Genomic DNA, 13,553 nt, shown 5'->3' on the forward strand with positions numbered 1-13,553 from the left:
ATTGTAGTTACATTTAACAAAAGCCATTAGCTTTTAAAGAAAAAAGCAGCTCCAAAAGACCTAAACTGAGAAATGCTGGAGATGAGGGCTGCAGAAAGATCAGAGCATTTCTTTCAGGCCCTGGTGAGAGCCTTCACTTTGGCTGGGTGGGAGTGCTGCACTCTTGGCTAGAAGCATAAACAACTCATATTTCTTTCGTCAAGTTCACTGAAACCTTTAAACCTTGCATATGAAAAAAAGTTCATAAATACCAGGCTATATTATGCTACACTGTGCTGGATTGCATGGTGATAACATGACTGTAATTATGAAGGATATATTCTATCATACGAACCATAAAAACGGTTATTTACACTGTGACTCTCACCCTAGAAAAATTCCCGAGTGCAGAATATTTTAACACTTGTATTTCAATTTTCAGTAAAAATAGTTATTTTTTTGCTTACAAATTCCACAGCTTCATTAAAGAAACCTGACTTCAAGATGAAGTATGTACATGCTGACTTCAAAGGTCAGCATCTCCTCTCTGCCGTAACGAGGTAACGCGGGAAGCGCCGTGCCAAATCTCAGCTTCGCATTAACAGAGATCAGAGCCACCGTTTGCGTCCTGCTGAATGCGTAGAAATGCCCCGAGCCCCATGCAGGGAGCCTGCACACTCTCTGTCCCACTCCAGCAGCCCTTTCCTGGTCTCTCCGGAAATCCAGGTGGCTATGGGCAGCTCAACAGAAAGCACAGCCATATGTACGCCCTTATAGAAACGCGAGCTTCTTTAAACTTATCATCTACTACTTGGCATGTAAGTGGAAGAATTAATATCTAAAAGGTGACTCAGTCCTTGCTGAGCTGGTGGTCGTTTGCATATTGCACCTCTGCTCTAGAAACCCTGCTGGTACAGAGGTGAATGCTCTCCCGGAAGCTCCCATCAAGACAAGACATGTTATAGGGTGCCACAAGGTGTCCATGCCCCTGCCCAGGGTTTTCAGGTGCTGTGGGCACCTCAGAGCAATCCTGTCTAGACAGCCTAGCTGAAATGAGGCATCTTGAAAATACACCACTGTTTTCCCAAGGCCCATGCCAAACCATCTACCCATCTCCATCGTAGCCCTCGAGCCCAGACTGTGCCAAGCACCTTGGGGCACCCAGCCCTTGCAACCGCACGAGGAGAGAAAATCCCAGCTGGTGGGTATTGGCATGGCTGTAGTGAGGGAAGCTCATCTCAGCAAGATTTCATCTATGTATCTGGGGCCCACAAGGTCCTAACCTCCACTCTGGCCTTCCCTGTACAACACGAGGTAGTGGTATCTCCAAGTACTTCATGAATCAGGACAAACATGAATGCACGTGCATTTACGATAAGATAACAGAATAGGGCTTGCTTTTAGGCCCTCAAGGATTTATTCTAACTTGGAAATCCATCTGTCCATTCTTTCTATAATTCAGCTTTTGCTATAGCCCAAGGAGAGCAGGCAGCTGGGTCTAGCCTTTCACGCTCTGGGTGTCAGCACAGCAGCGGAAGAACAAGTAGCTGTTGCAGGCTGAGATCCAGATTTTGTAGGAAGAGGAGCCACAGCTCCATGGAAGATATCTGGTACATGAGACAGAAGCAAAGATAGAGGGAAGTGAGACCAAGTACTACCACCTCCAAAAGAAAACATACATCCCTCGGTGTGATGGCACCAGGCCTGGAAAGCATTCAAAGCCCATTCTTCTTAGCAAATTCATAAGGCATAGCCATCTGCCTGGCAGCCAGCTTTCCAGGCTCCCATCCCTTTTCTGTATTTTCCCCGCTTTGCTTGAATGTCATGGGAATGAGGAAGCTGCTGCCTCCCAACTGCCCAAAGCCAGATTAAAAAATGAGGGAATGAAAGATGAAGATGGCTGTCCAGTGCCTGGGATAGTGGAATATCGATCTCCTGTAGCAGTAAAGGGTTTTCAAGTGTCTCCACCACCGCTAGATACTAGCCTAGACCATTGCACGTATCAGGTATCAATCCTTACATACAGTTTTCAAGTCTTAGGATCCCAGGAAAGAATATCAAACCTTGAACCCCGACTGGTACAGTGAATATGTCCCTTTAATGTATTCCTTAAATCCACATAGTCCATGGCAAGCCCAGGACCTCATAACTGTTTACTTAAATAAATAAATAAAAATGTTAGGTGCAGTCCTAGACTTAAGCAATGTTAAGTGAATAATTCATGCAGTATTTATAATTGATGTGAGATTTAACGGGAGCAGAGCTGTAAGTGGCTTTCTATTAACTATTTATGCTCTCAGCCAGCCACTTGACAAGCCTGGCTGGGCTCTGAGATCACAGCTCTCCTGCGATGTTTTATTTAAGCATATTAAGAGTACACACAGTCTGCAGGAACGTCTCTGCTTTCAGGGAGCGTTATCCTCCTCCGCGCGGCAGCCCCCGGCTCGCTGCGCGCCTCTGTCACTGTTTGCTCCAAGGGCTCCCTGGCTCCCGCGGCGTGAACCACCCGAGCCAGCGGCAGCCGTCCCGCGGGGCGAAACCCAGGAATGGCTGCAGATGCGACTGGGTTTTCTCTGGGAACCCATCTACAGCAGGGCTTCCTTAACCATTTCCTTCTGCCTCTGGCTACAGCAGATGTCAGATAAGCCCAAATATCTGGGTGTCTGGATAAATCCAAGTGCCCTTTAGTATTTGCTTATGAGCTTGTCTTTTTATGGGCTTTTATCCCTTGTTCCAGAGAGGCATCCCTAAAATCCATTTCAGATTTCTTGGAAAACATCAATTGTGAGAACAGAAGCATGATAAGAAGACCAAACATCTTGCTATACCCATGATTTACATTTCTATATGAAACATTCAAAAAGCTTCTAAAAATACATGCACAAATACAAAAAAGCAGTTAAAAGAATCCATCCATATCCTAGCAGACAGCACATCTGTGTTTCACAACACTGCGTTTCTAACAAAGCTGCAATAAATATACAGTTTTCATAGCAAATAAACCTCTGTTTCTCTCCCGGTGCCAGCAGAGAACGCCACAGGAATCCCAACCCCGGGCTCGGCTGCTGCCGGCCGAGCCGACGGTGCTGCAGCCAGCCGGAGCTCGGCGGAGTCTTCCTGGGTCACCGGGAGCGACTAGGACTCGCCAAGCAAAGCTGCTTATTTTAAAATCTCAGCTCTTTGGCGAGCATCCGTGCTGCACAGCCTCGGACCCCGTGGCGGGTTTCATTTCTTGCCTGGGTGAGAGGGGTCCCTCCTGCAGCCGAGCACGCAGCACCCAATGGCACAGCAAGGACAACGCACGTACGCGGCACGCTCAGAAAACGGAAATAATTGTCGCTAAAACACCATTCCCTTTAGAAAGGCTGGCAGCCTCAGGGTAAAATAAATGGTGAAATCTACTTGATTGGTAAATAAAAGATTATTAATAAAATAACTGCTTCTAGCATGGCCATCATCTTTCAATTACTGCTTGGAAGCAACACTTCCCTTTCAGTTACTAGAATAAACCCACCGTGAAAAGAAACGCTCCTAGAAGGTTGTAAAATGGAAGTGGATCAATGTTTGCGTTCTCAGGATCTGCCCGGGGCTGCGCGCACGCAGAGCAGGTTAGCTGTTCACCGGGAGCGCCTGGCACACGGGCCGGGCGGCAGGAGCCGACGGGACGGCGCGAGGACCTGGCCGCGGGGAGGGCCGAGCCCGCGGCGCGCGGAGGAGCCGGCCGACGGCCTCAAACGCAGCACGAGCTTTGCTAAGAAGGTGGCCAGCAGTAACCCGAGGAACTTCTCAGGATTTATTAGGGCTGAGCAGTCAAAGCAATTTCCTTCTTGGAACAAAACACGGAGCAGAGGGACAGCCCAGGCATGCCAGCGCGGCTGCAGGGAAGGGAGCTCCTAGAGCCACGGTAATAGCTTTGGTTAAATGACTTCTGTCTAAGAAGGGAAGAGAAGCAATTCACTGCACCTTGAGAGAGCCGCTCGGAGAGCTCTCCCGGCTCTGCTCGTCACAGCTGAGCCCGACACGCTGACGTGAACAAACCCAGGACAAACCGCCGAGGCAGCAGCCCGTGAAGCCCTCCTCTCCTGCGCTGAGGCCGGCTAACACCACACAGGCTAGACGCATCTCCAACCCGAGCGCACAAAACATCAAGCAGAAAATTACTTCTTGTTCCGGGACCCTCGGGCCACTCTGCAGGTTACGGGAGTTTCCGCAGAGCAGGCTGATGTGACAGACAGCAGGAGGCTCTGGGAGCTTCGCCGGCACCTCGCCGCCCGCCTGGCCGGGGCATCGGCCAAGCCACACCGGCCGCGCGCCCCCGGACCGCATTCACCCCGCGCTCTCCCGGCGTCCCTCATCGACACAGCTGCCAAGTTCCCTGGCAGAGCACCACCATGGCCAAAGCACTGCTGGTTTCGCACCAGGAGGCCACGGCACCGTGCACAGCTGGGGTCTCCACATGCCACAAACATGCTCCAGAGTCTTTGCCCAACCAAGAGAGGACAGCACGGACCTGGAACAAGGCCAGTCCTGCGGCTGGGCTCCAGGGGCTGTGAGGTGCATCGTGAGGGTCTGCAAACGGGACGCAGCTGCCTGAAAAACCTGGCGACTATCCCTGAGGCGTGAACAGCCAAAAACCCATGCCCCGTTACGCAGGGGACTCTCTGGGCCTCAGACCCCACGGACCGGCGGCGGCAGCAGCCTCTTACCAGCTCCATGCGCCGGCGGCTGGACTCCAGCTCCCTCTGAACCAGCTCGTTCATATCGGCCTTCATCTCCTCCATCCTCATCTGGTAGTACTTGGCGTTCTCCTTCTGCCGCGCCTCCGACTCGGCCGCCTTCTCCAGCTCCTCGCCCATCTTGATGATACTGTCCCGCAAGCGCAGCACCAGCACCTGGGGAGGAGCGAGGCGGCACGCGGTGACGCGGGGACCGAGGGAAGAATTACACGGAGCTTCGTTCCCCAACGTGGTGGCAGCGGTGGCCGGGCGAGACCAGGGGCAGTGTGGGGGCCCTTTTTTCCGCAAGACGGTGCTGCCCCGGAGCGGCGTGCCGCGGCCCAAGGGTGCCAGGGCGGCCCGTGGAGCTGCTGCCGCTTCGCGGGCACGAGGACGTTTCGCTTCCTCCCCCCCCCGCCTCCCCCCTCGCCGGGGCTCCCCCAGGCCCCAGAAGCGTGCCGACTGCAGGGGGGCACTTCGGCGCCGCGTGCTCTGGGGGACGCTCAGAGCAGGGGGAGTTGCGAGCCGCCCCGTGCCTCCCCAGCCGCCCGCCCCGTCCCCCCCGCCGAGCAGGGCCCGGCCGCGGCGGTACCTCGAAGCGCTTGATCTGCACGCTCTGGAACTCCAGCCGGTTCTGCAGGTCGCAGACGCGCGCTTCCTGCCGGCCGGCGAGGCCGCGCTCGGCCGCCGCGCGCCCCAGCTGCGCCAGCCTCGCCTCCGCCGCCTGCAGCTGCGCCCAGACAGCGCCCGTGAGGGCCGGAGGCACCGCGCCGCCGCCGGCCCCGGCCCCACCGCCCGCGCACGCCTCGGGGCCGCGCCGTTCAGGCCCCCCGCCCGCCCCCCCCAGCGATCTCTGCCGCGGGGACCGCGGGCGCCGAGCACCTCTTTCGGCCACGGAGGCTCCACCGAGGTGACCGGACTTTCTACACCCCCCTCCAAAACCAAAACGCGCAGACAAGGCCTGCGTTAGGCTGCCAGGCACTATGGGGAAACACTGCCTCAAGCTTCCCGAGGGAGTCACGGGCGGCAACACTGTGCAGTAAATGCATGACTCTGGCGTGCATTTTTGAAGGAAAAATATTCTAGCGAGCTGGTGCCTCTTTGGGTCTCTTTTGCTTTTCTCTCCTCAGCAAACCCTTTGAGGCCAGCACATGTGAAAATTCAGTTTACCTCTGCGTGGAGACCTGCCTGTAGCTGAGTGCTTTCTTTAGCTGTTACACCGAGACTTCCAAAGCAGACTGCACTTTCATCAATCGCAGTACAACTCTGGTTCATATTTTATATTTGACCTTGCACGATGGGAATTTATCTTCCTTTATCTGGCCTCTCTCTAAAGGGCCATCCATTCCGCCTTGGCGTGGGCAAGCCCTGCTCCTGATTCTTGGGCAGCTTAGCTATGCTCCAATAAAGCACTTAACTTAATGGGATTGCTCATGCGTTTAAAATTAAATACATGCACTCTAGGACTGCCACCGCAGCTGCACAAGCGAGGAAGAGCAATGTCTGACTGAGACTGCTCCAGGGCCAGCCCCGAGCTCGAACCCAGGTATCCTCGCGTGCAGTGCAGGACTGGGTACTGCCTTGCAGAGACAGCAGCACCAGTAGCTTGGGAAGGGATGGAAAATGGGGGCTGCCAGTCCCCAGAGCCTTGCAAGGGTAGACTTTTTTCAGCCCCAGGACCATGTGCTGCAGAGCTGAGCAGCTTTGCTGAAGCAGCAGCTCACTCCTGGCCCTCAGCCCTCCCTGCACCCGTCCTGCAAGGTGCACGGCAGGGAGGTTCGCTGCCACGGCAGCGCTCACCTTGCCGCCCTCGTGTGCGTGCACAGCGGGGTGGGAAGAGAAGAGGAACCTCAGTGTTACACAAAGGAGAAACGTCTTTGTAATATCTAGGCAGGGAATCGATCTGCCCTCAAACAGGAATGTGGCATTCACGTGACTGGTGCCCTGAGACACACCTTGGCACAGAAATCTTCCAGGCAATAACCCTCCTCCACGGATTGCCTTCTATTCTGAGCTCTGACCCTATGGGAAGGAAGGACTTACTTTCTCTTGAAGGCTTTGTTTTTCTTTCTTTGCTCCCTCCACCTGGGTCTGTAGCTCCCGAATCTGAGCAATATCTGTTGCAGACTGAGGAAACAGAAACTTCATCAGTGGAAGCAAAGCCAAGAACTTGAAGCAGCGTGCAGATGTCACAGAGAAGTGTAATTTTGAAGGCTTGCTCATGCCTATTTCTAGGCAGGGGGTAGCACTTCCCACACATCTAAATAACAAGCCCCTCCTGCACTGGACTGAATGAGCTTAATTCTACTGCCTGAATGCACCTCTCCTGACTTTTGAAACCAGTATTTGCAGATTAGGTCAGAAGCCTTCTTGTCAAGGTCACTTCTGTCCTGAAGATCATGCCAGATACATATTTCAGGTCCAAAACATCTTACAACGGGCACCAGGCTGTGGATTTTTGCAGCCTCACTGGCCTACCTGGGGCCAATGGCTGCTCTGCTGGAAGCCTTGGAGACTCTCAGCTCCGCTTTCAGTCCTTAGGGACTGTCTAAGTTTGGATATTATGCAGGGAACCACCGGGCTGTCTCTCAGCACTTTTTGAGCTCTGCATGAGAAAATAATGGAAGAAAGAATTGAAAAGAATCCAGATGGGGATGCTATAGGATTTCCCAATGATGGAAAACCTAATCAAGACAGCTCTTCAAGGAAGAGTCAAAAGCTATGAGTGAGAGGGGACCACACTGTGAGACATCCCCTTCTCCCATCAAGGCATCTACCCTGTGGTGTGGAAGTCCCCTAAATACCGACAGGGACTGTCTTGGTTTGGGTTAAGCTCTGGGTGTTTTCCAAGCATCCTCCCCAGAAGGGGGATGCTACACAGCCTGCCAGGGTGCTGGGTTCTACCTGGGCAATCAGAGCCTTGTGCTTTTCCATGAGTTCGTTCAGATCCTCCTGGTCCTCATCGATGCGTCTCAGCAGATCTGCTCTCTCGTGCTGTAGCTGGTAGAGCTGCTCCTCAACCTGCCGTGGACAAACGGGGAGGGGGAGCTGCCGCTCATGGACGGCCCTGGGCACCTGCTCCCGCCCGTGGGGCTGCGAGCTCAGCCCGGGCTGCGGGACGCTCTGCCACGGCACAGGCACATTTGTGGCCCAGAGCTTCGCTCTGTGTTTCTCTGTTTTTTTCAATTTCTAGCTCTGTGCTTGTATGCCATGTCAACCAGAGAGAGGCAAATGGAGCTCACGCGTTGTATGTCACGTATCTGCAGAGGGAGACTAAGGGATGCTGCGCATTTTGAGTAATTTTATCCCTGCATTAAGCCACCCAGGGCCGTGCTTTCCAAAGAGAGCAGGTAATTTAGTATGGCTCTAATCAAAAAATACCGGACAGGTTTCTCCCTCCACATCCTCTAACCTAAATACAGTCATTATAGTGATCAAACCCCAGGCTGCCGCAAGGGGTGGGAGAGGCCGGTGCTGCCCCTCGTCACCGGGGCCACGTCTCTGTGCACCTACCAGGTTCTTGTTTCGGCTGAGGCTCTCCAGTTCCGTGTGCAAGTTCTCCAGCTCCAGGGCCATCGTCTTCTGAGACGCCTGGGCCTCCGCACATTTCGCTTCGCTCTCTTCCCGCTGTGAAAAATTGAGGGAGATCATAATTACAGGAGCAGTCAGCATCTGCAGAGCTCATGTACTGACTATGCCGCTCCCCTTGCCACACAGCCGCATCTAGTCACAATTTACTCTCAGAGCATTTTCCCCAGCTACTGTATTCTGAAACTCGACCTTTTAAAATCTGTGATGCTCTTCACACTGTCTGTTTCTAGTCTACAGACAAAACTTTTCCCTTCCCAGTGGCCGGTATGCTGTGAAATAAGCCTCCAGCGGGAAGCACGTGTGGAGCTCCCTCCGGATGCTGCCATCTCTCCGGCAGCGGTCCAGCTCCCCACATGCCTACACGAGACTCCGAAAGGAAACGACTGCCTTGCTGAGCATTGAAGTTAGCATCTCAAACAGCAGATCCACTCTTCGCCTTGGCACTGCTGTGGTGAGGTAGAGCTGGGATCACTAATTTGCAAAATTATGTGAATTACATGTAATTCCTGATTAGAGCAATTCATGATTCGGAGTTTGCAAATGGGCTTTTCATGTAGCACAAATTGCATTCGCAAATACACATGAAATATCACATTTATAAATGCTAATTTGCTCTTGATTTTTATAGCTCAGCCATTAGAACTACAAAGATCTTAAGCAGGCTACAAACATCTGGGAAGACGCAGCCTCATCCCCAAAACATCATGCCGGCAGTGCCAGAGGAGGTGCACAGCCTCTGCCTTAACCGTGAACTCCAATCCCCGCCTTGCTCGCTTGGGTTTCTTTATTTTCTTTAAGATAACAAAACTAAACCCCTCCATTTGCTGCTCACTCCCGGCGCCCGCTCCCTCCCCGCCATGTCCTTCCTCGCAGCCATCTCCAGCTCTCCCTGTGCTGTTGCTGCACCCCGGGTGGACGGACGGAGAGCTCAGGGCTGGGCGGTGGGAAGGGCTGTCCGCAAACCCCAGCGCCCGCGGGACCCGCCGCGCACCACAGCGAGAGTCCAAGTCTTGATCTTTTTAACTTGTTTTCTCAGGGGATGAGGTAATAGTCTCTTTTCTTTCTCTTCTCTCAAAAAGGGGGATTTTGAAGTATTTCAAGTGACCAATTGGCAGTTCATTTCCCTCAACTGTTTGGGGTGATTGAGACATACTTGGAAAAACTAAGTAGGTAATCTGCCTCCTTGGTGTCTCATCTGCAGAGGAAACTGAAGTCGTTTTTCCCTTAAAGTCAATGATCCTTTTTACACACTCGCACCAGTGAGCTCTCTGGGATGCGGCAGCAGGGGCCGACGGAGGCGGTGCGCGGTGCAGCCAGCGGCAAGCGGGCCGGCGCGGGGCCGCCCCTGGGGCCAGGCCGGCCTTAGCACAGCTTCGGTCCAGCGACGGAAGCTGGAATGGTAAACGGGGCACGGGAGACCCGTGTGCTCTGGAAGCTGCATTTGCATCCCCGGCGCGTGGAAACTCCCGTGCAACAGGGAGATGCTGCAAAACTCTGTAAGCAAACGTGTCTCGCGCCGTCGGGCTCGCTCCGACACGGCATTGGTGTCATCCCTGTGCAAACCAAAAAGCCAAAGGGAGCCAACAACCCCAGACATCCCTGGTCTGCCTCCAGATGTAGCGCCAGCCCGACACTGGTCACCATGCAAAACCTAAAGGTCAGGCACACGTGCACTTGGCAGTTCAAAGCCTGTTAAAACTGCTATTTAAAATCATATTCCTGTGCCCAAACTCAGCCCGTTTGGATGAATTATCTAGTCAATCTATTCATATATCTGCAGAGCCACTTTTTACAATGACGCACAGCGTATTCTGCTTTCTTCCACCAGCTGAAAAATAGCCTTTATATTTTGCATAGAGCTCGGGAAGCAGTTACCAAAATTACCCAAGCGATAGCTTCTGGGAGACGTTAAAGGTCATACATTTCCAATCTGAATTATTGCTCCTACTACAAAAGGAGTCCAGAGGACAATAACAGAGCCCTGCCTGAGGCTCTCTTCTAAAGGCATTTGTTTTCCCTGGTGTCGTGTTCACATTTCACGCACGCACCCAGTCCGCGGGGATCCTCGGTCTCCTTGCCCCGGCGCGCCGCTGCGTGCCCCAGCCTCGCCACCCGCACAGCCGCCTGCTTTCCCAGCGGCAGCCCGTCCGCAGACAGGCTCTGGGGTTGTTCCTTCCCCGTCCGCAAGTACACAGCAATTCCAGATAGTTTAATCCAGAGATAAGTATAGCTCCAGTAGCTCGCATTGAATACCAGCTTCCCTTTCACTTTATGCAATGGAATTTTCCCACTTGGGAAGAATAAATTGAAATTCCCACCCCAAAAAATGCATAATGTATGAACTGATGAACAACATTAGTTTGCTGCGCTCACCATCTGTTAAATACCTGCATAAAACGGATGCTACAGACTTATTAAGAAACAATACTATACTTCAAGACCATATGGATTTTGATTAAAAAAATGTAACATTTTAGCAAAGTTTTTATTCTTGCAGTGATTTGTGGGCTGGTGCTAGAACGTATTGGATTAACAAAAATGTAACATTTTAGCAAAGTTTTTATTCTTGCAGTGATTTGTGGGCTGGTGCTAGAGCGTACTGGATTCTGAGAACCACCTCACGAATGCCATTAGAAATCGTTCCAGTTTAAGAGACGGCCTAACCGTGAGGCACATCTGACGCATGCAGAGTCTCAGAGTTGGCAGCATTATAAAAACTCAATATTCACAACATCAAGGCTTTTCTCTACTCTCCCCAAAAGCACCAGGCAGATGTCACCCAGCAGAAGACAGCGGATGGCCCAGAAGGCAAAGCAGCAATCAGCAAATGCAAGCAACATCACACGCGAACCCCTCTCTTTTCGAGGGACCACATGTACTTGCAGCACAAGACCTTTTCTCCCCAGCGAGACGTGGCTGGACAGCGGGGAAGCGGCGGCACTGGGGATCGCACTTGCTTGGTGCCCGAGAGCGCGGAGGCGCCGGCGCTGCCGCTCCGCCTGCTCAGCGGGACGCGGCGCTGAGCATGCTGAGCTCCTCTCCCGCCTGAGCACGGAGCGCTCAGGGACGCGCTGCGGGGCTCTTAGAGTAGCAGCTGCTCCTCAGCGCAGAGACAAAACGCCTCCTTCGAGCCGCCGAACATCATCACAGCTTTGGTGCTCGGCGGTGCTCTTGAAGGGCATTATTTGTTTGAGATGATTCTCAACAAAGATCCTGGACTTACGCGCTGTCACTCACGTTTATCTCCACCCTGAGAGCAGTCAGTGCAAAACGTGAGCCATGAATTTGTGCATCATTCCTTTTTTTTCTTTTCCTTTTCTTTTTCATCTGAAGAGTTAAGGGGATATTAAAGTCCTGGTGACTGCCAGCAATGCATGCTTTTGCACAGTTGCTTATTCCTTTAATCAGCATGTAGAAGGGTTCCCCAAGCACCAGCCTGCTGCGGTGCAATCGCTGTCCTGCTGAGCGTAGGGCCTTGTCAAGCGGCGATAAATTGCCCAGTTAAGGCGCTGGAGGCTGGCGGAAGAGCAAGGCAGGGACTGTGCATCCTCTCGAGGGGATTCAAGAAATACTGAGGCAATAATTTAAAAATGTAGCGCTGTGGCATGCAAACAGCTGAATAATGCCCAAGAGACAGCTCACGGGTTGGATAGAGGGGAGCCAGTGAAAATGGGGCAGGACAAGCTCACTCGCCAAGGAACGGCTCTGGGTCTGCCCTCGCGGCGGGCCCGCGGGAACGGTGCTGGGAAATGACTGGCAGCGGTGAGACGGGCTGGGGCGCGGGGGGCTTGGCGGGCGCAGGCTCGCTGCGGGCTCTGCGGGGCTCGGGGAGGCGCGAGGAGGGGCGGCCACGGCGGGCGGCACGCCAGCCCGGGCGTTTCGGCACCGCTGCCCTCCGCGGGCTGCCCCGGCGGGACGAGGCGGGGAGGCCGGCAGCACACAGCCCCGCGACGCACCGGGCCAGAGCAGCGCCACGGCCGCGGCAAAGCGCAGCGCCCGGCTGCTGGCGAGCACGGGGCTCTGCCCCGCAGCGATCTCCAGGGCAGCAAACAGCCCCTCCGCCTCAGTGGTGAAGCCAATGCACCCGGCGACCTGGCAGCCACCTCTTCCACCCGCCTGCCCGCTGCTCGGCGCCGCATGCCCGCTCCGGACGCATGCCAGGCACGCCGCCTGCCCGTGCTGGTCCCACGGACCCGGGCCGGGCTCCGCGCCGCGGCCGCCGGGCGCAGGGGGAGCAGCTGCGGCTCGCAGCTGCTGTTTATGCAGAACGATTATCCCAATTATGCGTGCGCGATGTTGGGAGCGTTTATGCCTCCAGGTTAGCTGGTTTGCAGGGGAAAGGTACGGAGCGGATGAATTGCCGACGGGTTTCCGAGCCCTGGCCTCGCCTGCCCGACGCACCGCGGCCCTTGGACACCGCTCGCCCCGCCGGCCAGCCGCTCCATGCCCGCGGGAACGGGGGACCTGGCCAAGGCTTCTGGGGTGAGGGCTCCCCTCTCCATGGCTGCACCACCTCCCCCCGTCCCAGGGCTTCGGGACTCTCAGGGCTACACCAGAGCCTGCGTGGAGGCCGGCAGGAGCAGGTGGGGAATTGGAGACCAGGACCGTGGCTCCATGACACCGCTGTCCTGCCGCAGGGCACGCCGCGGGTGTCGGGGTCCGAGCCGGGGCCGGGGCGTCCCGCTCGGGCCGCGGGCGCAGCCGGTGTAAAGGGCGGCGAATGAGCGCCGATCCTTGCTCAGGCTCCACCACCGCCCTCAACGCTTGCAGCCATTTCTATGACAACACGCGCTGAAAGCAAGGCCTCTGGATTTCGTTATTAAACAGAAAATGCACTGAGCAGAAGGTAATTAACAGGGGCTGTAAGAAAAGAAGAAATACTTAACCACTGTTGTCTTAATTAAGCAGAAGTAGTTCATACAAGAATACCCTCGTCAGCACGAGAGGCACTTTTTAACGCTGGCCTGAGAGCGGGATGTTTGCCCAGCGATGCAGGAGTCACCATTCGCTTGTGGCACAATTAAGATCAGAAGTTCTGTAAATACTTCTTGCAGCTCCACCTTGGTCAAGGTAAATAAATGACGTTCCTGGGAGAGGCCAGGCCTGCCTCCCTGTACCAGCACAGCGCTATTCGTTAGCGGATGATGGATGGCACAAGACACCCGTTACCTCCAGCGCACGGTGGAGGTACCAAACGCAGCTGCTGGGGGCCGCGCAGGGCTGAGGTTGGGGCAATTCCTGCCTTTTCATATGGTTTGCGCTGCGGAT

General features: G+C 54.4%; 1 protein-coding gene across 1 annotated transcript in view; it reads right to left on the minus strand.

Moving 5' to 3' along the window:
* Positions 1-13,553, minus strand: part of MYO18B (myosin XVIIIB) — an 81,164-nt gene that overhangs the window by 13,894 nt on the left and 53,717 nt on the right. Inside the window, exons 32-36 of the mRNA XM_062589747.1 lie at positions 8,208-8,321; positions 7,599-7,715; positions 6,738-6,821; positions 5,287-5,424; positions 4,686-4,871 (exon numbers count right to left, since the gene is read on the minus strand). Of these exons, the coding sequence (XP_062445731.1) occupies positions 4,686-4,871; positions 5,287-5,424; positions 6,738-6,821; positions 7,599-7,715; positions 8,208-8,321 (639 nt within the window). The remainder of the gene's footprint in view (positions 1-4,685; positions 4,872-5,286; positions 5,425-6,737; positions 6,822-7,598; positions 7,716-8,207; positions 8,322-13,553) is intronic.

This window comes from Rhea pennata, chromosome 17 (genome assembly GCF_028389875.1).
Source record: "Rhea pennata isolate bPtePen1 chromosome 17, bPtePen1.pri, whole genome shotgun sequence".
In the NCBI taxonomy this organism is placed as follows: Eukaryota; Metazoa; Chordata; class Aves; order Rheiformes; family Rheidae; genus Rhea; species Rhea pennata.